This window comes from Bubalus bubalis, chromosome 12, assembly GCF_019923935.1.
Source record: "Bubalus bubalis isolate 160015118507 breed Murrah chromosome 12, NDDB_SH_1, whole genome shotgun sequence".
Taxonomy (NCBI): Eukaryota; Metazoa; Chordata; class Mammalia; order Artiodactyla; family Bovidae; genus Bubalus; species Bubalus bubalis.
Window position 1 is genome coordinate 86,995,370 of NC_059168.1, and position 24,353 is coordinate 87,019,722.

At 46.3% G+C, this 24,353-nt stretch overlaps 1 protein-coding gene across 5 annotated transcripts in view; it reads right to left on the reverse strand.

Annotated features, from left to right (window-relative positions):
* Window positions 1-24,353, reverse strand: part of GRHL1 (grainyhead like transcription factor 1) — a 49,339-nt gene that overhangs the window by 10,946 nt on the left and 14,040 nt on the right. For 3 of the 5 annotated variants that reach the window (XM_044926255.2, XM_025261567.3, XM_044926257.2), the window contains exons 9-11: window positions 6,008-6,166; window positions 2,112-2,199; window positions 721-860 (exon numbers count right to left, since the gene is read on the reverse strand). In XM_044926255.2, coding sequence (XP_044782190.1) covers window positions 721-860; window positions 2,112-2,199; window positions 6,008-6,166 — 387 coding nt within the window. The remainder of the gene's footprint in view (window positions 1-720; window positions 861-2,111; window positions 2,200-6,007; window positions 6,167-24,353) is intronic. The other 2 variants (XM_044926256.2, XM_025261568.3) reach the window with 1 other exon arrangement.

Consider the following 24,353-nt stretch of genomic DNA (forward strand, 5'->3'; position numbering starts at 1 on the left):
CTAAAATGTTTATTCTTGGGCCCTTTACAGCACAAGATTACTGAACCCCGCTCACCCTAGACTCACGAGAAACTGAATACCCTGGCAGTGCCTTTCCTGAAGAACTCTGAAAAAACATCTGTCTGTCGGAATCTGTGTACAAAGCTCCTGGCATACGTCTCTGGGGCATCTACCTGAACTCAGGTGGAGGGCATGCTCCACTCCGCCCGAGTCCAACCTCCACTGAGCTTCTGCTCCAAGTAGAGTGTGCCTGCAGCTTTGATAAATTTCAGATTAGTGGCCAAGACACGACCAACCATGTGCCAGTGACGGTCCCCTAACTGAAACTGCGAGGAGAGTGCTCAGACATCCTTCATCCTATTAAGGCTCCCACTCCTGGTATTCCTCTGGCTTTTCCCTCCTGTCCAGACCCATGGAAGTGAAATTCACAAGATCACAAACTCAACTCCACATGTTATCATTCCAGTGTCTTTTAAAGAGCGAAGACACCAACAGATAACATCCATACAGAATTAAGTCCGCAGGTCTGGGGCTGCGATTCCACGGCAATGATGCTTACACACACCTAACCGTGAGAACGTCACGTCGCCCAAACCAGACACTCCAAAGAGCTGATCTCTAACCCTGAGCAGACCTCACCAAGCTCTGGCTTCTGTTTGCCAAAGACTCTCCTGGGGCCTGTCGCCTCCCAACAGCCACCCTGGGATCCGGGTTACCTACGTGAGCACCCCGCTGAAGGCTGGCAAAGTGCACGTCGGGGATGAAGAGGACAGGCTGCGTGTCGAGATCAATGAAGGGCTTGAAAACCGTGATGTCCATGCGCTTGTGAGAGGGAAGAAGTGGTACTTTGACGTCAGAAACTGAAAAAAACAAAACAAAACAAAACAAAACAGGAGGACACCACAGTCAGCAGCTTCCATTCCCAGACTGCAGGCAGGCTACAGAGCATCTTCCTTGTTTAAGAAACTTAAATTATAGCAGAACAGCAGATACAGGTCATGCTGCCTGAACTGCGAAAATTTACACAATGTGTTTGTATTTGCACTAAAATCAATCGCACATCTTACCAAAAGCAGGAGAGAAAAAGCCACATTTAAACACAAAGACACACACACACAGAGAAAGATCCAGAACAGAGACAAAGTATGTGATTGCTTCTGCCTGAAAGGCTAAAACTTAACGATTGTATAAACATAATTTACAGGTAGTTTCACCCTGGCTCTCCTCATTAGGTAATCTGTTCCGACAGCAGTGTACTCTTGACCTCAGAACAGGCACCTCAACTCCAGACCTTCATCTTCAGAACCGAACCCCAGGGAGGCGGAGAGGCAACGTGACTGTCTAATTCTTTATTTACTGAACTACAGACTCCACCGTCCCCCAGCCCTCGGCCGCCAAGCGGCTCTCTGAAGGGACATCTCCCGAGCTGCACTGTGAGGCCAGCGGCAGAGCCCGGATGGGCATGCTCAGGCCACATCTGCTGGGCGGCAACCATGCAGAGAGCAGGTGCGGCCGTCTGAGCTCCAGCCGTGCAGAGCATATGCCCCAGCTCCAGCTGTGCAGAGCGTGTGCTCTTTTCCTTCCTTTTAGCTGAGAGCTACGGGATTCTGTGAATATGAATGCTGGCCATATTAAAAAGGAAAAAGAAAAAAAAAAAGCTTTCCCAGTACAACGTCCAAACAGAAGCCCTATCGATTCTGCAAATGTTAAGAATATCTGACAAAAGAACACCACACTATTTCAAATTAAGACAACCTGAGTTCCAAAGGGTGTTACTATTACTCTTAAAAATCTAGGCCAGTTCCAATCTCATCATCAGCTATTCGGGTGGAATGTGTGTTACGTGTCAGGAATGGTAGCCAGCAACCTGAACCAGAACCGAGGGCCAAAATCGTCTGAACTCCGGAAAAACTCAGGACTCCTTCCTGGAGTTTCCTGAGCACGACTTAGTTCAGGCCCTCGTCGGTCTTTGCTTCCTGATTAAAGGAAGCAAAGCTATCACTTCACAGCAGTAAGAAGAAAATACCCACTACGCTAGCTTCTGTTTACAACCTTGAGTTACTGTTGGAACGAAAAGGTCTAAAACACTTGGCAGAAACACTTGTACTTACAGGCGTTCAACTGGGAGCTGGGGTCAGTGCACTTGCCTTTTCTTTTGCTTTGTTTTCGTTCTTCATCTCTGATCTTCCGTTCGGCTCCCTGGGTGGAGAGAAGACAAGACATGGCTCTGTTTACTGACCCTCTTAAAATGCTTAGCTCTTATTCTGACCTTTGGTGGGAAAAAAACCTCCTCTTTGGAGATGAACTGCACTGCTTATGATACTTGTGGAGCTTATTACAGTAGTTTCCTCTAAAAAAGCCCTTTCTTAAAACTATTTTTAAACTAGAAAAAAAATTACAGGAAAACCCTTGTTTAAAAAACTGAGCGCAGAATTCCCCTCAACAATAGATGAGGCCAGGTCATATGGAAGCCAAGAAAATCAGCTAATGTACTGCACACTGGCTTCAAAGACACAAGTGACTTTTCTTGCTGTCTAATAACAAGAAAATGAGAGAAAAAAATACAAGCTGATCCCACTTTGAGTATACTGTCCTGTACGGCCAATGTGGTTACTGAAAACTGTGATTCTGTCCAAGGTCTTGGCGTTGACTAAGTGATAGATCCAACCAACTATGACTCATAACAGCAAATATTTAGCTAGAAATCTGCAGTCACTTAAAAGAAAAACTTTACTCCCAGGCCTACAAAGAGGATTTACACACATGTACACAGAAGTACACAAAGAACAGCAGGGCTGCACAAGTGGACCCACAAGTACATCAGGAACCAACACAACCTGAAATTGAGCAAGCAAGCAAAATGGAAACAAAATTATTCGTTAGCTATTTTGTTTGACCTACTTGCATTTATTTCTAGATGGTGCAGATTTGTTTACAAAGTTATTCACATTCCCTGGTAGCTCCACGGTAAAGAATCCGCCTGCAATGCAGGAGATCTGGGTTCAATTGCTGGGTTGGGAAGATCCCCTGGAGAAGGGAGTGGCAATCCACTCCAGTGATTTTTGCCTGGAGAATCCCACAGACAGAGGAGCCAAGCAAGCAACAATCCATGGGGTTGCAGAGTCAGACACAACTGAGTGAATAGCACGTTTTTTTTGGTTAAAGAACTGGTTATTTATTCTTCAGTAAATACATTCCCTGATAGCAAACAGTGGCAATAAAAATCATCCAGTTGATTTGGCACGATTATACAATAAAACAACATTTTAAAATATGGAATGAAAAACCACCTTCTACATTTATCGATACATCACTAATGTATCAACACACACAAACTTTCCCATCACCACTGCTAGCTGATGCAAACACTACGTCCCTGATGGAGAAGAGGCCAAGGTCACCAGGCTCCTTGCTGTTACCATCTGGGGTTGGTCTGTGTCTTGCTCAGTTCCTTCTGAGAGTCTAAAAATAACTCCATATCAAAGTCTTGGGATTTCCCAGGCAAGAATACCGGAGTGGGTTGCCATTTCCTTCTCCAGGGGGATCTTCCTGACCCAGAGATTGAACCTGCGTCTCCTGCATTAGCAGGAGGGTTCTTTACCACTGGGCCACCAGGGAAGCCCCCAGACCTGCCTAGCAGACATGGAAGATCCAACAGAAGACCTGGAAGATGCAACTGTTTCCAAGGAGGTTTGCCAGATCTCAGGACAAGGCTCAGGAAGACTCACAGCTGACAGGCACACCCGACAGCCAGTAAGGTCAAGGTCACAGCCTTTGGTGTCCTGTTAAGATCCCAGGAGCCAGGAAACCCTGAGTGAGGAGGAGGATGAAACCACCGCAACACCCAGAACTGACATGGGAATCCATAGCTAGGTTACCGAAGCCACAGTCCATGTGCTCAAAGAGCCTGTGGGAAAAACTGAACGTGGTAAGCAGTCTTGGAAGACATAAAATAGATCCAAACTGATCTTCCAGAGATGAAAACTACATAGGCGGGACTGTAGCAGTGTGGCCAAGGCACAGGGAAAGATGTGAGCATACGAACTTTAACCTCTCCCTAGAATTTTTAGAAAAAGGACATGGATATAATGATCATTTTTCTTTTGGCTCTAAGAAGAATGTGGCATGAAGGAAGAAAATTCGAGTCAGGGTCAGAGACCTCTGCTCCAGAGCAGATGTGACTTACCACCAGTTAAGATGCAGCATGTGAGAAAGTGGGGGGCAGGCGGGGGGGAAACGGAGGAGGAATGAGCCCCCTAAGAGATGCCCACATCTGATGCCCAGAGGCTGGACCTCCGTCGCTTCCACAGCAAGAGGAGGAGGCTGGGCTGACTGCAAGACCGGGAGAGTCACAAGTGTCCACATAGCGGAGGAGCCAGAGGAGGAGGGGGCAGGATGGCTCGCAAGGTGGCGAGGCCATGAGCCAAGGACTGCGGGCAGCCCTAGACAGCGGAAAGGCAGGGGAACGGGTTCTCCACGAGAGACTGCAGATGAAATCAGGCTTCTGGCACCTTGACTTTTGCCCAGTAAGACTTGGGTCAGACTCCCTGACCTACAGAACTGGAAGAATACGGACACGTGTTGTTTTGAGCCACTAATTTTGTGGTCATTTGTCAACAGCAACAACAGAAGACTAATACAACTGATAACAACATGATGAGGCAAATGGCAGGTACTCAATAAACATCACTGGACCTGCCCTCTGGCCCTAGAAGGTCTCAGGCTCACCCCCTGGAGCCGACACAGTGCTCCGTGCACCCAAAGCACAAGTCAGGACACCAGGCCTCTGATGGCAAATTCACTTCCGGGTTCTTAGCACCTTCTAAAAAAATCTTCATAACACAGAGGTTCAAACAGGATGAAAAGAGGAGATTTGCAAGAAAAAAAAAATGCAAGCCGGTATTTCTGAGTGGGAAAAGTCAGAGTCATCTTCACTCTTAGTTCAGTGGACAGTTCTAGAGGACACCACTGTCTCCAATCCCCAGGGCACCAGGGCCTGCCAGCTTCTTTCTGAATTTAATCCAGCTGAGCGCTGCACCCGGCAAAAGTGCCCATTTCTTCTCCAGAAAACAAGGCGTCACAGCAGAGAAAAGGAATGACACTGACATCATGTTGGCCCGTGCTCTCGCTTCCCACCCACCTGCTGCTGTCAGCAAGAATCTGCAGTTCATCTTCCCCTTCCTTAGTGAGCTGCTGGACAACCTGCCGAACAGCCTGGAGGGAGGTGTGCCAGTGACGACGCAGACTGGAAGTCCTCGGACACAGAGCTCAGGAAGAGCTCCAACTCCAGGCCACTGCCCACAGGTCCCTGCGAGCTGAGGGCACACCCAGGACTGGGCACAGTGTCCCTACGTCCCACCCTGTCAGGCAAGCCCGACAGAACGTGCTTATCGACCCTTCTGGTTTTTCAGTCAAAAGGATATTAGTTTTCTCTCCTGTGTAATGTGGTTTTGCATGGCTAAAACATGAACTGCTAATTTAAGATCAGCTATATTATGTGATCAGCAATATCTGCTTCAGTTCTGTTAGTTGCTCAGTAGTGTCCGACTCTCTGCAACCCCATGGATTGCAGCACGCCAGGCTTCCCTATCCATCACTAACTCCCGGAGCTTGCTCAAACTCACGTCCATCAAGTTGGTGATGCTATCCAACCATCTCATCTGTTGTCTCCTTCTCCTCCTGCCTTCAATCTTTCCCAGCTTCAGGGTCTTTTCCAATGAGTCAGGTCTTCCCATCAGGTGGCCAAAGTATTGGAGTTTCAGCATCAGCATCAGTCCTTCCAATGAATATTCAGCACTGATTTCCTTTAGGATGGACTGGTTGGATCTCCTTGCAATCTAGGGACTCTCAAGAGTCTTCTCCAACACCACAGTTCCAAAGCATCACCACTTCTCTAACGCCACAGTTCAAAGTACATCCTTACTGGACTTACGTATAAGAAAGGCCCTGGTCTTTTCCTATGAGGAAGGGTGGATTCTAAGTGTCCACATCCAGTCGATGGCCTTACCTTGTCACAGAAGACCTTTATCTGGCAGTATGCCCGATGCACAGGCTTGTTGCTGCGGTTGTTATAGCTGTAGGTGTCAATCTGGATGTTCAGAGGCAACCCCTTCACACCCTTCTGAGAAGAGAAGTCTGTGCTCAAGCAGTTCACAGAGATGAAAACCTGCAAACGGAAGAAAAAGATCCTGTAAGCAACAGGCACTGACAGTAACCCATTGCACAGCTGGTAAAAATACTAACACCATGGAAATGATTCAGATTATGTTTGAAACGAGAGCTTGTCTTCTCATTTAAAAGAAGATTTTTTTTAAGAGGTAATAAGGGGTTAATTTAAAGCCACTTTTGGCCATAGGAATGACAGCTCTGAGCCCTGTCAATTCTCCTCCCAGAACACTTATTTAATAATCGGAAGGTGGATGAGGCCGGTTGTCTTTCTTGACGTTGTCTTTAAAAGTTCCAAGGGGGCACAGGTGCTCTTTGCAGCTTTTTGAGAGCCTGCTGCAAACTCTTTGGGGATTCTGCCTGCATTTGTGTCTATACCGTCTCCTAGGATAACCTGTAAAACCTATGTTACAACATCCTGGAGTTTATGAACTCAGTGAGTCACATGGTTGAAGCGGCACTGAAGGCTGTCACTTAGAGAAACTCAGGTTAATCCTGTACACAAGCATGAACATGCTCAGGGCGCACCGCCCGCCCCGGCCCCCGTACCTGTGAGTCTGGATTCTAACCTCCCCATGCCCGGTCCACAGGTGTTTGAGCTCCCAGTCAACGCTTTCATTTTAGAATTTGTTTCTGACGCATAAGCTCCACATGGTGGGTATTACTGGAACTACAGTTTGTAAAACAGCCTGGCACATTTTGAAGGCCCCAGACCCTTATTCTAGATTCTGGCCAGTCCATGAGGTGACAACCCAGCAGCCCTAACAACTAAACACAGACCTACCACACTGGTGCACTATTAGTGAGTGAGCAAAAGTCGCTCAGTCGTGTCCGACTCTTTGCGACGCCATGGGCCATATAGTTCCTGGAATTCTCCAGGCCAGAATACTGGAGTGGGTAGCCTTTCCCTTCTCCAGGGGATCTTCCCAACCTAGGAATCGAACTGGGGTATCCCACATTGGAGGCAGATTCTTGACCAACTGAGCTATCAGGGAAGCCCCAAACTAGATAGTAAATACTCAGTAGGCTAGGTCCATTTTCTCTATTTGGCACCTTTTAAAATAGAAACCTTTTATTTTATGCTGGGGTCTAGCTGATTAACAATGTCGTGAGTTTCAGGTGAACAGTGAAGGGACTGAGCCACACATATACATGTATCCACTCTCCCTCAAGCCCCTTCCCATCCAGTCTGCCACAGAACACCAAGCAGAGTTCCAAGAGCTGTTGGCACTTTTCTTAATACTTGGCACAGTTTCTGATCTAGTACTGCCTTAGCTTGCTTATCTTTTTTCTTTCCGTTTACCTAATTTTCAGCATATGAGCAAATTGCTCTAATTTTTTAAATACATACATCTAGATACACAGGCAAAAGTAGCACATGTGAATTTCAGATCTACAGAAACTCAAGGCTTTGACTTTATATCTTTTCATATGTTTTTTTTAAAAAAACATTTCATATACAATCTATAAGTCCAACTTAAAAAGTTAGTCTATGGAATAAATGAAAGAAGGACAAACAGAATCGCAGACAGAAAGACAACAGTTCATGCAAACAACAGAGCACATACAGTAACCGAACGGTCACATTTTTTATTTTACAACTTGGTAGAAAATCTAAGCTTTTCTCTTATCACTCTAGGCCACAAGGCTCAATTCCTAACTCAAAAACAGCTGCCTGGGAAAACTGCACTTTACCCTCCACAATTCCAGGAAGTCTTTGCTCCAAAGTGATATTCCCTTTACAAGAGGATTTCACGGTAATCCAACCTAAAACCTAACCTCCCCTGGCTTCCCAGCATCAAGTTTCTATTCAGAGCAGAAGTAAGCAGGCGCCAAATCCCAGGGTCAGTATAAACACAGAGCCTTCAGAGAGACATCTCTGAAGGGTCCACTCTCCCTACCGTTCACGACCACTTGCGATCACTTTCTTGCATACATTCTTCTCTTTTAACACCAACTCTTTCCAAACCTGACAGTTTTCTACATGGGATCAGAGAGAGTGGACAGCATCCCTAACTCAGCATTAAAAAATGCCACCTTGTCTCGACAGACACGCAGACATACCGGTAAAAGGTGAACAGCATGTGCAGTGTCTGGTCCAGGGACACAAAGTTCAGAGTCAGTGGGCTAAAGGCCCGCAGGAGAAAGACAAGGGCGGCTCGGGAACACGCCGGACAGTCACAGGGACAGCCAGCACTGAGGGGTACACACTGGCCCTGAGGGGGACACGCCAGCCCTGAGGGGGACATGCATGCTGTGTCTAAGCCTCAACCAAAGGCTGACAAGGGGGCAAGATGCCGTATGTACGTCCTAGCAAGCAGTAATGTGGTCAACAGGAAAGGCTTTGGTCTGAAAATCAAAGCATCCAGTTTTGGTCCCAGCTCCGTCACTAACTGTGCTGTGACATGGGCCAGGGTCCACTGGTCAAGCGCAGGGTTGTTGAGACCACCCCAGGTGACTTTTAACTGCAGTGCCAGGTTGGTATTTATACTGAAAGATGATGAACCCTACATTCCTACTCTGTAAGTCTAGTAACAACAGTTTTGTGTAATATGTTGATCAATCAACTTTTACGTATCATACTCTTAAAAGAGTACCATGTAAGGTTGCCACTTAAAGCAATCATACTAACTACTTGTATAAAATTAAGAATCTTGTGCAACACTGGTTCTCAAAGTGTGGCCAGAACATCAGCCTGCCTGCAAGTGTGAGCGCTGGACACCCTGACTCGCCTGGAAGTCCGGGCCGTCAGCCTGTACTGGAGACTGTGGGGCTGCCCCTGCTGTTCCTGCTCCCACCAGCCCGGGGTGGGTTCTGGGCTTGAGGACAGTTTCAGGTCCTCTCTGGTCATTCTCATGATTGGCCAAGTCAAAACCACTGCTGTCAAGTAATTATTGTTTACAAACTTATACATTTTGAGCCACAAAAGTGCTCCTTTGGCTCCAAAACTCTGAGGTTAGTAAAACAAGTTCCAATGTATGATTTCCTTTCTTTAAGAAGTTCAGATGTGCTTACATGTGTTTATATGTATCCCATTAGGCATTTTTATATTAAAAAAATTTTTTTACAGAGATACAGTCCTATCAAATAATAATATTCATTTAATCAATGGAAAGATAAAGATTAAAGCATCTGCTCAACCTTACTATTCAACAAGGTCATGCAAATCCTCCAGAATTCCTAGTTTAGAAGATAAACAGACCAGAGAAGAGTGTCTGTCAGACTGTATTTCTTAAGTTTATTCCTCGCGTGATGTTTGGTTTTCACAGGGGCTGATGCGTGGGGATGAGCTGTGTGTCTGGATGGGGGTGTCAGGCTGACTGCTGGTCGTCCCCAAGGAGGACAGAGACCAGCCTTTCTGCTCCTGGAGTTGGGACACAGCACATGCTCAGCACGCAGGTTTTTAACAAGGGAAAGAACATGTAGAGAGAGGAGTGAATAAACACAACCAAGATACACGAAGGAGTTCTCAAGTATTCTTCTAAACCAGGAGTAGGCTAACTTTTTCTGCAGAGGGTCTGATAAGAGTTTCGCCTTCATGGGCCAAATGCAACCACCCAGCTCTGCAGTGATGCTGCTAAAGCCGCCGCCACAAACAACACGTGAGCAGAGAAGGGTGGTGGTATCTTGAAAAAACTACTCACATGAACAGCCCGCTGGATGGCCAGGGCCTGAGGGGCAGTCTCCAAGCTGCTGGGACGTAACTGACTTTCACGTCGCCACAACGTGGGAACAGTGAGGAAGTGTCAGGCCCTTTTTGTAACTCAGCGTTTCCACTTTCCACACAAGTGGCCCCCTGAGAAGGCAGGCGCTGGGGATGTCTCACCAGTGTGACCTCTCCCGTGAACCCCCACCTCTATCAATGCAGCCCAGGCTCGCAGAGGGGACTCCACCAAGTCCTGAAGGAGAAGCGCGGTGTCCGGGCATCTTTATTTAGGAAGGTGACAGACTTTTATCAGTGGCACCCACGACAGGGAGACAGCAAATGTACGACATAAGACAGAGCTCTGCCCCGCGTCCTGGGGCGGCAACAAGACGGGGGTGTTCTGTTCCTCACCCGCGTCAACCCAGGGGCTGGTTCTACGTGGCAGCTTGGCCTTGACTTGCCCTTGGACAACAGGCCAAGTCACCCACGTCTGGATAAGCGAACGTTCAGACCATTCTCACTGTGTAGAGAAATACTTTCTATAATGAGATTACAGAAAAACTCCAATATCCGCTAAAGAAGGTGGGAAAGAGAAAGATGAACTATTGCACATCCAATCCCTCCTCTATAAAACACAAGTATGTGTGCATGCTCACAGACACACACAGACACACACAGACACACACACACTTTAAAAAGTCTTATATCTGGAACCTCAGAGTAGGCTGAAGAATACACAATCTTCCTTCTTCAGAATGACATAAAGATCTTTAAGAACTCAAATAATGACCCTTTCTCTATTTTCGTATTTCTTTGCCACTGATTTGGAGGAAAAGTTAGATTTTATTCAAATAATTGGAACATAAATCTCAAAAGATGAGGAATCAATGTCCCCATCCAAAATCACTAGAGGAAAAAAAAAACCTAACCCTCCCCTCCACCACACACACACACACACACAAAACCCTGCTAAACAGGTGGAAGATGCTTGGCAAGATTCCTTTCAATGTCCAGCCCATTTTTCTAAGACAGTTCCTCATTACTGGCTGAGAATTCACGAACTTAGAACTTTTCAAAAAATCTAATTTTGTTTTCATATACTTAGAATTTTTCAAAAGATTTAATCTTGTCCTCAAAACTCAGTTTGAAAATAAAAACGAGAATAAAGAATTGCATTCTCGAAGAAGTAACTTGTATAGGTTTTTTTTTTCATTCCAAATGTTGACAAGCACAGAACCAACAAGCAACCAGACCCTGAGCTAGTTTATGATGACTTTCCCAGGAAGCATTGTGGCAGCCACACAAGACAGCTCGCCAGCCAGCTGCCGTGCCCACGGCCACCCCTCATGGAAAGAAAGAGGAGGAAGACAGAGGGAACCAGTGTGCTCAGAAGACAGCCACGGTGAGCAGCTCACGTTCCAGCAGGTGGAGAGAACGCGGCTAAGAACAGACTCTATAAACTCCCAACTTGCTTGCTCTTCAGGGGCTTCGTCATCTATACCACCAACCAGACATAATTCCAGAAAACTTACTCTCTAATCTAAAGGGAGTAGTCAGATGTGTGAGCTTAAACAAGTGAATTTCATTTGCAGGGAGAAGTTCTAGAAATATTGTTCATCTACCTAATTCATAGAAAGAAAGCACTAACAAAGTAATTAGAATTCATACCGTGAAAGTTACAAAAATTATAAGCAGTTTAGTCAAAAGCTGAGTGATGAGACCGATTAACTTAAATATATTATATTAGGTTAATTTTCATAAACAAAAAGGCTGTTTCTTATCAAAAACCTACCACAACAGTCATACTCACTCCCTATTATTCTTCACATACAAGGAAAGAAACTGAGAGCCAGATAATACAGCTTTAATTTTTTCCCCACTGATTTAGGTGAAATCTTACACGTTATCGTATGACAATGACCTTGCGGCTACACTGGTGAAAATCATGTCCTCTGACTTGCACAGTATGGTTTTCTCAATGAAAGGAAAGAAAAATTTCAAAATGTGAACCTTTAGATTCACTGAGAACATTCTGAACCACCCTTATGACAGTTTGGATCAAGTTTTCTTAATTAAACTTTTTTTTTAAGGAATAAACTTTTCATTTTAAGGGCTCCAATTTTTACATTATGATAAAGTATCAAAGCAACGCTCATAAGCGAGAGGTGAGAGTTGAGGAGCCACGTGACATCACCTTGGTGACGGAGACAACTGAAGAGCTTAGAGAAAGAGCCTGAAGGAACGGACCCGAGTTCCCAAGCCCTCCGTATGCCAGCCCCACACTATTCGAGTTCCACACCTTCTTCACAAGACTTTTTATACACACTTTGGGGGGGGGGTCCTTATTTTTGTGGCTCAGCTGGTAAAGAATCTGCCTGCAATACAGGAGACCTGGGTTCGATCCCTGGGTTGGGAAGATACCCTGGAGAAGGGAAAGGCTACCCACTCTAGTATTCTGGCCTGGAGAATTCCACGGACTGTATAGTCCATGGGGTCAAAAAGAGTCGGACACAATTGAGCGACTTTCACTCACTCAATTTATGATAACCTTTATTTCATTCTCTACTGACATCTCTCTTATGACTAAAGACCTAGTAACAACTGCAAGGACTTCTCTGAGATGCATTTCCCTAGCCACCCCCAGAGAATCGCAGCTCCATTTTAGTATCTATCACGTGGTAGTTAAGTAGCCTCCCCAGACTCCTGTGGCCTTTTTCAGGCCAAGGGCCTCTGCACCCATCACTGAGGTCAGGGAAAGGAAAGAACAAGAACACTGAACACGCCACCTCTACCGAATCCCTGGTCACTCTGTCACCCTGTGAGTGCTGCAAGCCAAGGGTCCCCTACTGCTTGACGATCTGAGATGGAGCTGATGTAATCTCAATAGAGAGAACGTGCACAGTAAGTCTCATGTGCCTGAATCATCCCGAAACTGTCCTCCCCACCCTGTCCGTGGAAAACCTGTCTTCTGCAGAACCGGCCCCTGGTGCCAAAGAGGCTGGGGACTGCTGCTCTAAGCCCCTTGATGGCAGGGATTATGTATGATCCATTAAAAAAAATGTTTTTCCCCGTGTTTAGTATATTTTTTGCATTTCTCCTAACTGGTGCTGAATTAAAAACTGTTAATGAGAGACAGAAAAACCATAGGTAGATAAAAAATCCACCTTATTAGCTCCAAATCTTAATTTAACAAGTTTCAAATCCTAACAAAACTTTAAATACACATAACAGTGCCCTGCCCCCAGAACAGACAAAAACACACAACCAAAAAAAAAAAGCTAATATAAATTTACATAAATTAACCCACCTTTCTTTCAACCCCTAGGAGAGGACTGTCTAAACAATAAAATGGCCACAAATCAGGAAATGAAAAGAGAGAGCCTGCTTCCCTGACATTAGGCAACCACCAAACACCGGGATCACTACAGAACCTTAATCATTTATTCTTACTCAACGGCATTCAATCACTCACCTCTGCCTATGTGATGACTAAATTCCTCGGCAGTCAAAAGCTGCCTGTGATGCAACCCACCTGTCCAGCCGTGTTTCCTCCCACCTACAGCATGTTTCTCAAATGTGAATAACACATGCATCCTTTTTGAAAGAGAAAAAAAAGTTCCTTGCCCCCTAAGAACATATCCAATCCTAGTCTGAGAAATAACTGCTCTATTCAAACAGCTGAATGCATAATGTTTGACCACACAGCACCCCCAGGAACTCACCTGGCCTGTGTCTGGCCCTAACTTAATACCTAAGCACAAACACTAGCGATGAAACCTCCTGGCAGCAGCTGGCCACCAAAGTATATCTGTGAATTTAAAAAGTCTTATCACTGAATTGAAAATGCAAAGAAACTCCAACCCTGATCTCCTCGGTCCATAGACCCGAAGGGTTTGAGACAGCTTGCTTACAGGGTGACGTCCAAGGTCTTCACTCGGGCAGATCGGGGCCTTCAGAGTCTGGACTCACCTCCTCACCCCACCCCTCACTCACCTTGGGTGTCAGATTTGAGCTCTGTACTCACTCACATCACAGGCTCATTCTGGGCTCTGAACACTTGGCTCATTCTTAACTGTTCTTTAGGACTCACTCAGTTCAGTTCAGTTCAATCGCTCAGTCGTGTCCGACTCTTTGTGACCCCATGAATCGCAGCACACCAGGCCTCCCTGTCCATCACCAACTCCCGGAGTTCACTCAGACTCACGTCCATCGAGTCAGTGATGTTATCCAGCCATCTCATCTTCTGTCATCCTCTTCTCCTCCTGCCCCCAATCCCTCCCAGCATCAGAGTCTTTTCCAATGAGTCAACTCTTCGCATGAGGTGGCCAAAGTACTGGAGTTTCAGCTTTAGCATCATTCCTTCCAAAGAAATCCCAGGGCTGATCTTCAGAATGGACTGGTTGGATCGCCTTGCAGTCCAAGGGACTCTCAAGAGTCTTCTCCAACACCACAGTTCAAAAGCATCAATTCTTCGGCACTCAGCCTTCTTCACAGTCCAACTCTCACATCCATACATGACCACAGGAAAAACCATAGCCTTGACTAGACGGACCTTTGTTGGCAAAGTAATGTCTCTGCTTTTGGATATGCCATCACAAGCGTCGCCTAAGGGAACCTCCTCTCATCTTCCTGTTCTAAGGTAACTTCTACTCCTTTGTGTTTACGTCATGACTGCACATACTAGAGTAGCAACCTTCACTAAAGTCTGAATTTCCAGAGAACTGGGCCATGTTCCACTCAGCTTTACATTCCCAAAGCACCCTGGCAGTGCCTGGCCAATAAGAAAAAAAAAAACATTCACTGAATGGACGACCCCCAGATTCCTAAAGTCCAGACAAACAAAACTACATGCTGCTATGATATGTGAGTTACATTTGCTGTACTCTGACAATGTACGTGACTCTTTGGCCCTCAAAACAATCTCTGAAACGCTCTCTTCTGACCCCAGTGCACAGATGAGACTTTTTCGAGGTTAGGTAACTTGCTGCCCAAGTTCACAAGTTATTCACTTCACATCTTTTTTCCAAGCACATGTGAACACTGAGGTCATGTTTAGAATCCAGGATATCAAGCAGTTTATCATACACACCAGATATAGATAACTGTAAAATGAACAACTGACTACATACACCCCTCAATCTGGAAAAAGATTATGGAGTTTCGAGGCTCACTGACACACAGAGAGGGACAGGTATGGAAAGTTCTAGGGCAGAGGTAAACCCACAGAGTGAGCCATGAGGTGACTGTCTACTGTACTGATTTACTTTTACACTTTAAAGTATTATGTACAGTGACATCTTTCCTTCACAGCAACTGCAGGTACCTAACAGTGGGATGTGATAATTAGGCATGTTATCCCTTCACATGTAGCTTTGTGTCATACTGACAGTGTGGTAACGTCTACGACTTTCTTAAAAGATTCGAGCATCGTAGCAGCTAAGTCCTGGTGCTGTTTCCCGTGCTACAATACACCAGAGCACCTCTGCAGACTGAGCTGCTGCAGGTGCCTCTGAAATTCACAGGAACTACTCTGGGGGCAGGAATAAGAGAGAAGAAAGGTCCCATCAGACGGCCTTTGCAAAAACACTCCACAGCCGCCATCTCTCAAAGCACAGCGCCGGTGCCATCTCTTCCATAAAGCCTTCGCCTCCCTTAGCTGAAGGGACCCCCTTAACCTGGAAACCCTGGGAGCATTCTTTAAACCTCACTTATGACCTGTACATCACATAGAAAGTGTCCCCTCTTTTGAGGACAGGCTTTCTGCTTGTACTGCTTTTCACTCCCTCAGAGTGATCCTAGAGAGAAAAGCACAATGAATCATGTGCTGAATGAATGGAACATACCATCCACACAGTAGCAACAGATTAACTGCCTTGCATAGAATTTCCTGGAAGGCTATTAGAAATGAGTTAAAGGGATCGATAATGACAGAAACAATTTGTCAAGGGAGAATGGTGCTTTCATCTTTGAAATAAGACTGTATATGACAAGAATTTTGGAAAAGCATCAGCCTGCATGGCTGAGAGCATGCCTGATCAGAATTCCATGTGGGTCACTGTGAATTAAGTGCACATTCAGACAGTTCGATGGAGTTCTAACTGCCTGGTAAATAAACGCAAGAAAAGAGAAGCGATCTAATAGAAGGAGGAAAAGAAAAAAAGAAAAATGGGCTGATTTAACTATGGAAGATGCTTCAGAAAGCTGATAACCAAAAAATGTTTTATATCCCAAGAATGCACTTCTCCTTGTTGCACTCCCCAGAAACGTCTACCTTGAACATGAGCATCACCTGGCTCAGAAGCTGGCTACTCAGCACCTTAACGCAAGAGAGACACAGCATCCAGTTGTGGCTCAGGCTCTGAAGAGTCAGGCACACGGGACACAGATGACAAAGCCAGAGCCAGGACCTACGCCTCCTGCACAAATCTGTGCTCTTGAAATCACAACGACACAATGAACACAGAAAGCCTGAAGAAGTTCCCAACGGAAAAACTGTGTGTTGCAGCAGGAAACAGGGGAAAGAGTGACCCTCAAGGGGCTGCGAGCAGAAGGTTCTTTTTTGATCAGGATGCATGAAATCAAGGGTTCCTATATTCCAAATCAAACAGGGCTTCTACGCCCAATTTCCAGATGACTTCCTGTAACTCACGAGACAGTTGTGCCTCGGCCCGTTAGGCAGTGGCAGCCCTCATGGGTGTTGTCCCAGCTGCCTCTGGGAGTCATTACTGCTTTAACTCATTCTGTATTAAATTCAACTCATTCTACTATTAAACTCAACTTAGTCAAAGAGATCATATTCATAATCTCATTCCTGGGATGTAACTGGTCTGTTAAGTTGAAAGTAGGAATCCTAGAACAAGCTTTCATTTAACTCATTTCCATATCAGTCCAAAAAAAAAAAATCACTTGAAAATATTTCTAAGTCGCTTTTCTTAGTTAGCAACCTCCTGACAAATTAAATTACAACGTGAGATCAACAGCACAGGTTTATTCTTACCCCAAATCTAATACCACTACGTCAAGATAACAAATTCCCCATTTTTCCAATATGTGTATAGGGAAGTTACGCCAGCTGAAACCAATGGAGTAGGAACCAGTTTAAAGGAAGGAATCAAGGTCCAAGTCTAATCAGACAGGAACATCTATTGAGTATTCCACAGCAGACACTTAATCTTCAACATTCCCTCTCCCACAACTGTGGGGCGGGGGAGACCCAAACCAAACAAACTCTGATTATCTTAGTTCTGCAGGAGCCTAGTCGCTCCCCTGCTTACTCCCGATGCACAGGCCTAATTAATTAATTACACCCCAGAAGGTATCAGAGGCTGAGTCAGAGACGGAGACGCAGAGTCCAGCTCCACCACTGATTCATCGGCTAATCCCAGGAAAGTCACACCTCCCCACTCTTCTGATGACATGCGGGGAGTAAAAAGTCCCACTACAGAATTAACATCGGCATGAAATAAGAGCCTTCAAACGTGCGACCAGTGTGTGAGTGTGTTCCTTCCTAGACGATCAGACGGCCATTGGGAGAGGAGAGAAAGAACAGGAAGGCTGGGTGGCAAGGGGAGGGGTGTGGAGAGAGCAAAGCACTGACTTGCAATCTTCTGCCAGCAACGTGGGGCGTCTCCCCAAAGACAACATAAGGGTCTAGTCATCGCCCCAACTGCGGCCACAGCGCTGCCTTCCCACGCCGCCCACACGTCAGCTTTGGTCTCTGCAACAGATTGCAGAGAGCCAGGAGAAGTCCCAAAGACAAAGAAAGAGAAGGAGAGAGAGAAAAACTTCCTGGAGGCACCGGCAGGCCGTCTTCCCTCTGTCACGTCCTACAAGCAGGGCCTGGTGAACCTAAGGACACTTGGCAGATACAGAGGCTTGGCACCTGTTGTCCCAAATAAACAGAATGATTGTTTGAAATGTGAAGATCTGGATGCAGGAGTGAAGCAAGGCAAACACGGACATGCCAGCATCTCTAGTACAGAGTACAGGACTGGGAGCAGATGGTCACAAGGGCAGGCTTGGCCAGCAAACTGACTTCCAGTCAAAATTTCAAATTAGACACTGGAACGTTTTTTAAAAAAAGCTAAAGAAAAAGTGCCTAACTGGGTAATTAATATAGAGTCCACTTATTTTTACTACCAGATTTGGAGTCTCACATGAAGAAGACCTGCCTTGTAAAAAAAAAAAAAAAAAAAAAGAAACTCTTAACTCCCAAGTCCTACACTCTCCCCAGATCTCTATTCCAGGTAAATTCAGTTATGACTAATAACGTCCGGGCAGAGTCAACCCTCTCTGGCTAAAATGACAGACTCAGAAAACCACTCAAGATGGAATTTCCAGGAAGGACCCAGGAGCAGGCGGGTTAAGGTGACAAAGCATCAGAGAAGAAAGCTTGAGAGACGAGCTCACTGCTTTGTGACCGCAGCAGGGCGGAGCGAGGGGGAAGCTCTGACCCACCGCGCTCCAGAGAGACTGAAAAACAAGTTCAAGTGAGAGCACTTTTTCATAGTGGCTGACATAGTGCCTCAAACCCGTTTCACAAGATGCAGGCTTCACTACCAAACCGAGGCTTTCTTCAGCTGCCAAGTGTCTCCCTCGTCCAACCAAAACCATCAGGCCTGGCCTCGCCCGCAGGCGTGTGCGGCGATGAACGTGCGCTTTTGTTACCTGCAGGTTCGGGAGGCCCACCGGGAATCGGCGCATTCGGTCTCACCACGGGGCCGACCTCCTGCCCAGACACTAGGGTAACAAGTGAAACGCTTCAAGCCCAAGCACAACAACCCTCGCTCTAAAAACAGAAACCTCCCTGGGTAGTCAGACCCAGGGCGGTCTCTTCAGAGTCAGCTTTCCAACTGCAAAGTCAAGAATTCATCCCGTATCAGCTAATGAAAGGCATACCCCGCACATTTCCATTCCAGAAAAATTTCTCATCACTTTCAGTTCTGATCAAACCACAGCTCAAAGACTATTCATTCCCTGTAGAGGAGAGTGACTTTCTGGCACCAACATTTTTTATCTTTCACTTTAATAAACGCATTCTTTCCAACTGCACGGAGTAGAAAGAGGGTCAGCTTAGAAGCCCCCGGGTTCCCTTGAGTTTCTCTAGGGTCTAAGGACAGACGCTTGGAGAGTCCAGCCCGCGTTTGGCTGGACTCTGAAAGTCTCGTACCTTCATTTTAAAAGTAACAATGCTTCCTGGCTTCCTCCAGTATTTAGGCCAGGGAAGATACACTTTTGTTTGAAATTTCATGCCTACACTTAATTGCAATCGCAAGTAAGGTGTCTGACTCACCTCTCCCGCCTCCCTCCCATTCACACTGGAAATTTAAAGTTGAGAAACAAACCAAACCTGCCCCATGCTTAATGCAACCAGGGTGGCAACACCTTCTTTTACTGGAGCGCTTGCTGGGTGCTTCACCAGGATGGAATCCCTCTAAATGCAAGCAGTAGGCTCAGTCCAAACAAACTAAAGACTACTCTCATGATGAATTCCAAATATTATGCTTAGATGAAACAACAGTTATTATACTCATAAACCTGCATCTCACAAGCACACACAGAAAGCCTTAAGTTCAAGTCACCAGCACGGGTCCACCCCTCTGTCATCCTGCAGCAGGAATGCCATAGCCCTCTGCTGAGACAGGGAACAAAGGGAAAGACCGCCGTGCTCCAGCCCAACCCAGGCTCTCAGTGCTCCTGGTGAGCTCTGTGTTCTACTCCAATCCTTTTTACTTTGTAACACGAGCCTCTCGGTGACACAGAAGACATTCGGCTCAGAAGGACAACCCGGCAGAACGCCTTAGCGTTTCTCCTGAGAGCTGCCACGTTAGAATTCAAAGCACACAGCGCTCTCTCTCCCACGAGGGAGAGGATGTTCTGATCTGGTCCTGTCTCCTCTCTGCGGGCCCTGGCCCTGCCCCGAAGGTGAACCAGGCAAGGGAACTGAACCAGGAAGAGACAAATGGCGTGTTGAAACGGGCTCTGATCACCCCCTCCCAGAGATGAGATCCTGCCACGAGGAGAGGAAGGCGCAGCTCCATCCACCGCGAGAGCCCTCCTCCCACCCGACCCCGAGTGCCTCCTCCTGCGGGTCCGATGAAGACATCAGAAAGCACGGCCCACAGGATGGACTCTTCCGAGTCTTCAGGTGGTTTTAAGCCACGAAGGCAAAATCCAGGAAAGACCTACACCTACTCCTCCTCTGACGGTGCTCACTCCAGTAGGAGCTGAGCGCGTGTCTGACGGCAAACTCTTCACTGTTAGTGTTTAGAAGACGAAATTGTGTGATTGGCAGCTGCACCCAACCCACCTGGCAGTAAGGATTTAGAAGTCACCTCTAGAAAAAAACATGTGAGATATTCCACCTCCCTGGAGTTTCATCACATCTTTAAAAGGTATGCTCCATACCCAGGAGCTCAGAGCACGTACAGACGATCAAAGCGACCCTGAGCTCTGTTTGCAGCAGCCCCTGCTTTCCTTCCCAGCTCCTACACTGTCCAGTTAACTATAACCAAGTATGTCCTGTCCCACTAGCACAACCCCTTCCTGCGAGCGGGGCTCCGCTGGATGCCAGGCTCCCTCAGAACTGGCTGTCCTGTGTCACTTGATTCCATACGGGGGATTTTCGGTTTATAATTTCCACTCCTCTGGAGGCAGACACCACTCATCCAACAATCAGTATAAACTGTTCCCTTGTAGCAAAAGTGCTCTACTTACCAAGGCAATCTGTATTAGTGAACCCATAATGCCTCGCTATTGATCATTAGGGCTAACACTTTTAGATGTCTCCCCCTGGCAGGATCACTTTCTGTCCATTTCAAGGTGGAGATGCCTGCCTCCTTGGGTGATCTCACCTGGATGACAAGCAGCAAACGTCTTCCCACCTGGAGGACTGAGCGCCTTTTCCTGGGTACTGGGCAGGTGGTACTGCCCGCTAGGTGCCAACACAGGGAAAGCCCCTCAGCATGGTGCCGGGCCTAAAACTGATGTTCAGACAAGTTAATTCTCTCCCCCTAACTTCTTTTTTCCTCTATTTATTTTAGATCTTCAGGCTTTGAGAGGCCCTTACTTCATATCACTATCCAAATCTTAATGCTCTTGTAAACTCTTAGATCTATAGTCCAAGCAAAAAATTAAACCTTGTTCCAGGACGTGAAGGCTATCCAGAACGACTCACTTGACTGGAAACACGGAAACTGGTGCAGAACAGATAACCCCAGCCAATAAGTTATCTGTGTCTCCAAAGTTCATTGGTGAAGCTTCATTTCCTTAGAAACATGATGCTATATTTAGGATCTCAGGCCACAAAAGCCCATTTAACCCGCAATACACCTGAACTACAACACCAGTGTTTTCAGCCAGGACAGAGCACTGGGCCATGGGCACAGCAGGTAGCTGGATATTTGGAGGATAAAGTTACGAATTCTTGCAACTGGGGGCAAGGGTCACAGCTGGATTTGGATGAAATCTTTACAGAGCCCAAGTCTGTGTTTATCTTCCTCCCACCTTCCTTTATGTCTCCCCCGACCCCCGCAACAATCTCCTAATCCTCCAGGGACCAGTGCCCTCCTACCTGACATATTCCAAACTCCACCAGAGCACCCTGTTTTAATGTTTTGCAGGGAACCGCTTCTCTGTACCAGAATCACCTTAAGCGTATGATCTCAGTCATAAATCAGGAAGGAAGAAATCTGATGAAGTCATTTCTCAATGAAGTATGAATGCCAGACGAACTTTAATTTGTCTGGGTACTCCTGACTCTTGAGAAGATGCATGGCTACCCAAACAGACTTAATTTTGTGTGGAGTACAGAAAAATGAACGAACTGGGTCTAGACATGGGACAGACCAGGGCTGCCACGGGGGCTTGTTTCTAAGACATTTCTGCTTTTCCAAGCAACTTCCTTTTCCCCTAATGCTTTGAAGTCTAATAAACTTTTTTTTTAATGTAAGTTTCATAATTTCTTTGCATTTCCATGGTAACAGCAAGTACATGCTTATGCTGATAAATGGAGTGTAGACAGGGACAGGAGAAGATGAGTCTAACTTAGACAGGGCTTTCCCCAAACTAGAACCTAAGCCAAGGTGCTCAAGATTAAACCGGATGAGTCCTAAAAACAATCATCCCTGAAGAGCAGTGGAATCTACAGAGAAGATGCTCGTGTTGACCCGGGGCTAGAACTCTGGTCTTACTTCTCCTGGTGTGGCAAAAAGGGTATATGTTAGGTATCTTTTATTTTTTTAAAGTGGGGGAAGAAAGGAATGCCACATGTCTCTAAGAAACCCTATGTTTGTGGGGGAGAATGAACTGGAATTAAGAATCAACAAACGCATCCTAAATCAGACAAGAAAGTGGGATGATTTCAGAAACTGAAATTCAAAAAAGGCCACCTGAACAGGATTCTGCGTGTCCGTCTGTTCACACTAGTTACCCTGGGGCATCCGTGACTATAAGTGTAAAGACAGAAAACATCAACTTGGCCAGGGGAAGCAAAACATCTACAGACTCCATTCCAACAAACGCTTGAAACTGATGCCCAATACCGCTTCAAAAGGCAGCAGCCTCATTAAGCAATGACACCAGCACCATCCAGGAGCTGGCAAAGGCTGAAAAAAATCAAGCCTGCGTGGGGGTCTGGAAGGGGAAATGAAACTGAATTTACCTACATTAATTAACAACGCTACTAAGACTACTTAGGGACACGCCTCCGACACTATTTCTCTTTAATGCAAACATGCTGAAGGCCTTCAGAATGAAACCAGCCATTATCCCCGCCCGTCAGCTGGGCTTTCATTACTCCCACCCTGAAGAGTGACACATCGAACAAACAAGCCGCCCTGCCCACACGTGGGGCCTTCCCATCACGGTCTCCACGCACCCCATCAAGTGCCTGTTGAGTCCTGATGACACCCCAACAGAGCTGGCCACCGTGAGGTTTTCATTCTCCAAGGGGAACAGGGGGGAAACTGAGCCGGTGAATCAAGGGACCAACCCGAGATCACAGATAAGTCAGAAAAGTGAGTTCAGGACTTAGGGGTGCTTGATCAGCTCCTCCACGGTTTCCCCACAGCCCCTCATGGAGATCAGGACAGACTTGCCTGGTTCAAGGACAGAAGCGCCCAGGGACGGGTGGACAGGGACACAGGGCCCACTCTTCTTACAGGCTGCTTGCACAGCGAGCCCTATTTAAGGCATCTCATTTCAGAATAACTGCAACAACAACTATACAAAGTGGAAAGTTCACTTTTCCTTCTACTAGCTTCTCTGCGGTGTTTGTTCCAAACTCTGGGATAAGCAGCCTAAAGACGTTTGCATAGGCTGGAGGTGGTCAGCAGGAAAACCTTGGGGCAACTACAAGAACTTAAGCTTCCTAACAGACTGGGGGACCCCACTGACTATACCTTGCACTCTTAAAGATGCACTTTTGCTTTAGACAATAAGAAAGGAAAGCAATTATAGTACAAACTTAAAACTGTTCTCAAGAATCTAGTCAGAGAATTTTTTACAAGCAATCAGGTGGGAAAAATTAACCTCTACGATATTTAGCACTTAATGTAGTGTCTTACTCCGCAACTGCTAAAATTCTTGTTGAATAAATAAAAGAGAAGTTGAGAAAGGACAGGAAGGTGAGGATAACTTCGAACGTGGACCTTGATAGAGTAAAGTATTCCTACTACTGCCACAAATATTAAGATCAATCTTACTTTAACAACTGCCCCAAATTCATATGTTTCTACTATGTTACCTGAGCTCCCAAACTTTAATGCAACGAAAAGAAATAGTGGAACACTGTTCAGTTCAGTTGCTCAGTTGCGTCCAACACTTTGCAACCCCATGGACTGCAGCACATCAGGCTTCCCTGTCCATCACCATCTCCCAAAGCTTGCTCAAACTCACGTCTATCGAGTTCTTGATGCCATCCAACCATCTCATCCTCTGTCGTCCCCTTCTCCTCCTGCCTTCAATCTTTCCCAATGTCAGGGTCTTTTCCAATGAGCACTAGTATTTTATACTAAAAGAAAAGAAGGCTGTGGGAAGGGCAGGAATGACTTTAAAATATACTTAGTTTTTCTTAAAAGGTACTAAAACTTCCAAATGACCATCTGAATTGGAGGCAGTTCTTCACTTGTCAAAGCCCAAGAGAGAAGAACCGTAAGTAACAGAGTTGCCTTCACAAGGCATCAACATGAGACGGAACCTTCTGATGACAACCTGTAGAAACTCCCCCAGCTTCACGGTCCTGTTTCGACACCTTACAACATGCCTGGAGAGGGAGCAGAAATGGATTAACTCCACTTCACAAAGGAGAAAGCAATGCCCAGACTGAGGAGTCCAAACTGAGGCTGGATGGTGGCTGCCGGCCCCACCAGGGCCCTGCTACCCAGGACACAGAGTGTCCACCAAGACTGTATTTTGGGGAGGAAGAAAGAACAGAAAAGGGGAGAGGGACGGTTTTAGAACATCTGGGAAGATGCTGTGCTTCTGGAAAATGTGCACTAATGAAAAGGCAGAAAGTGAGACCCAGCTGGCTAAGGAACGGGAC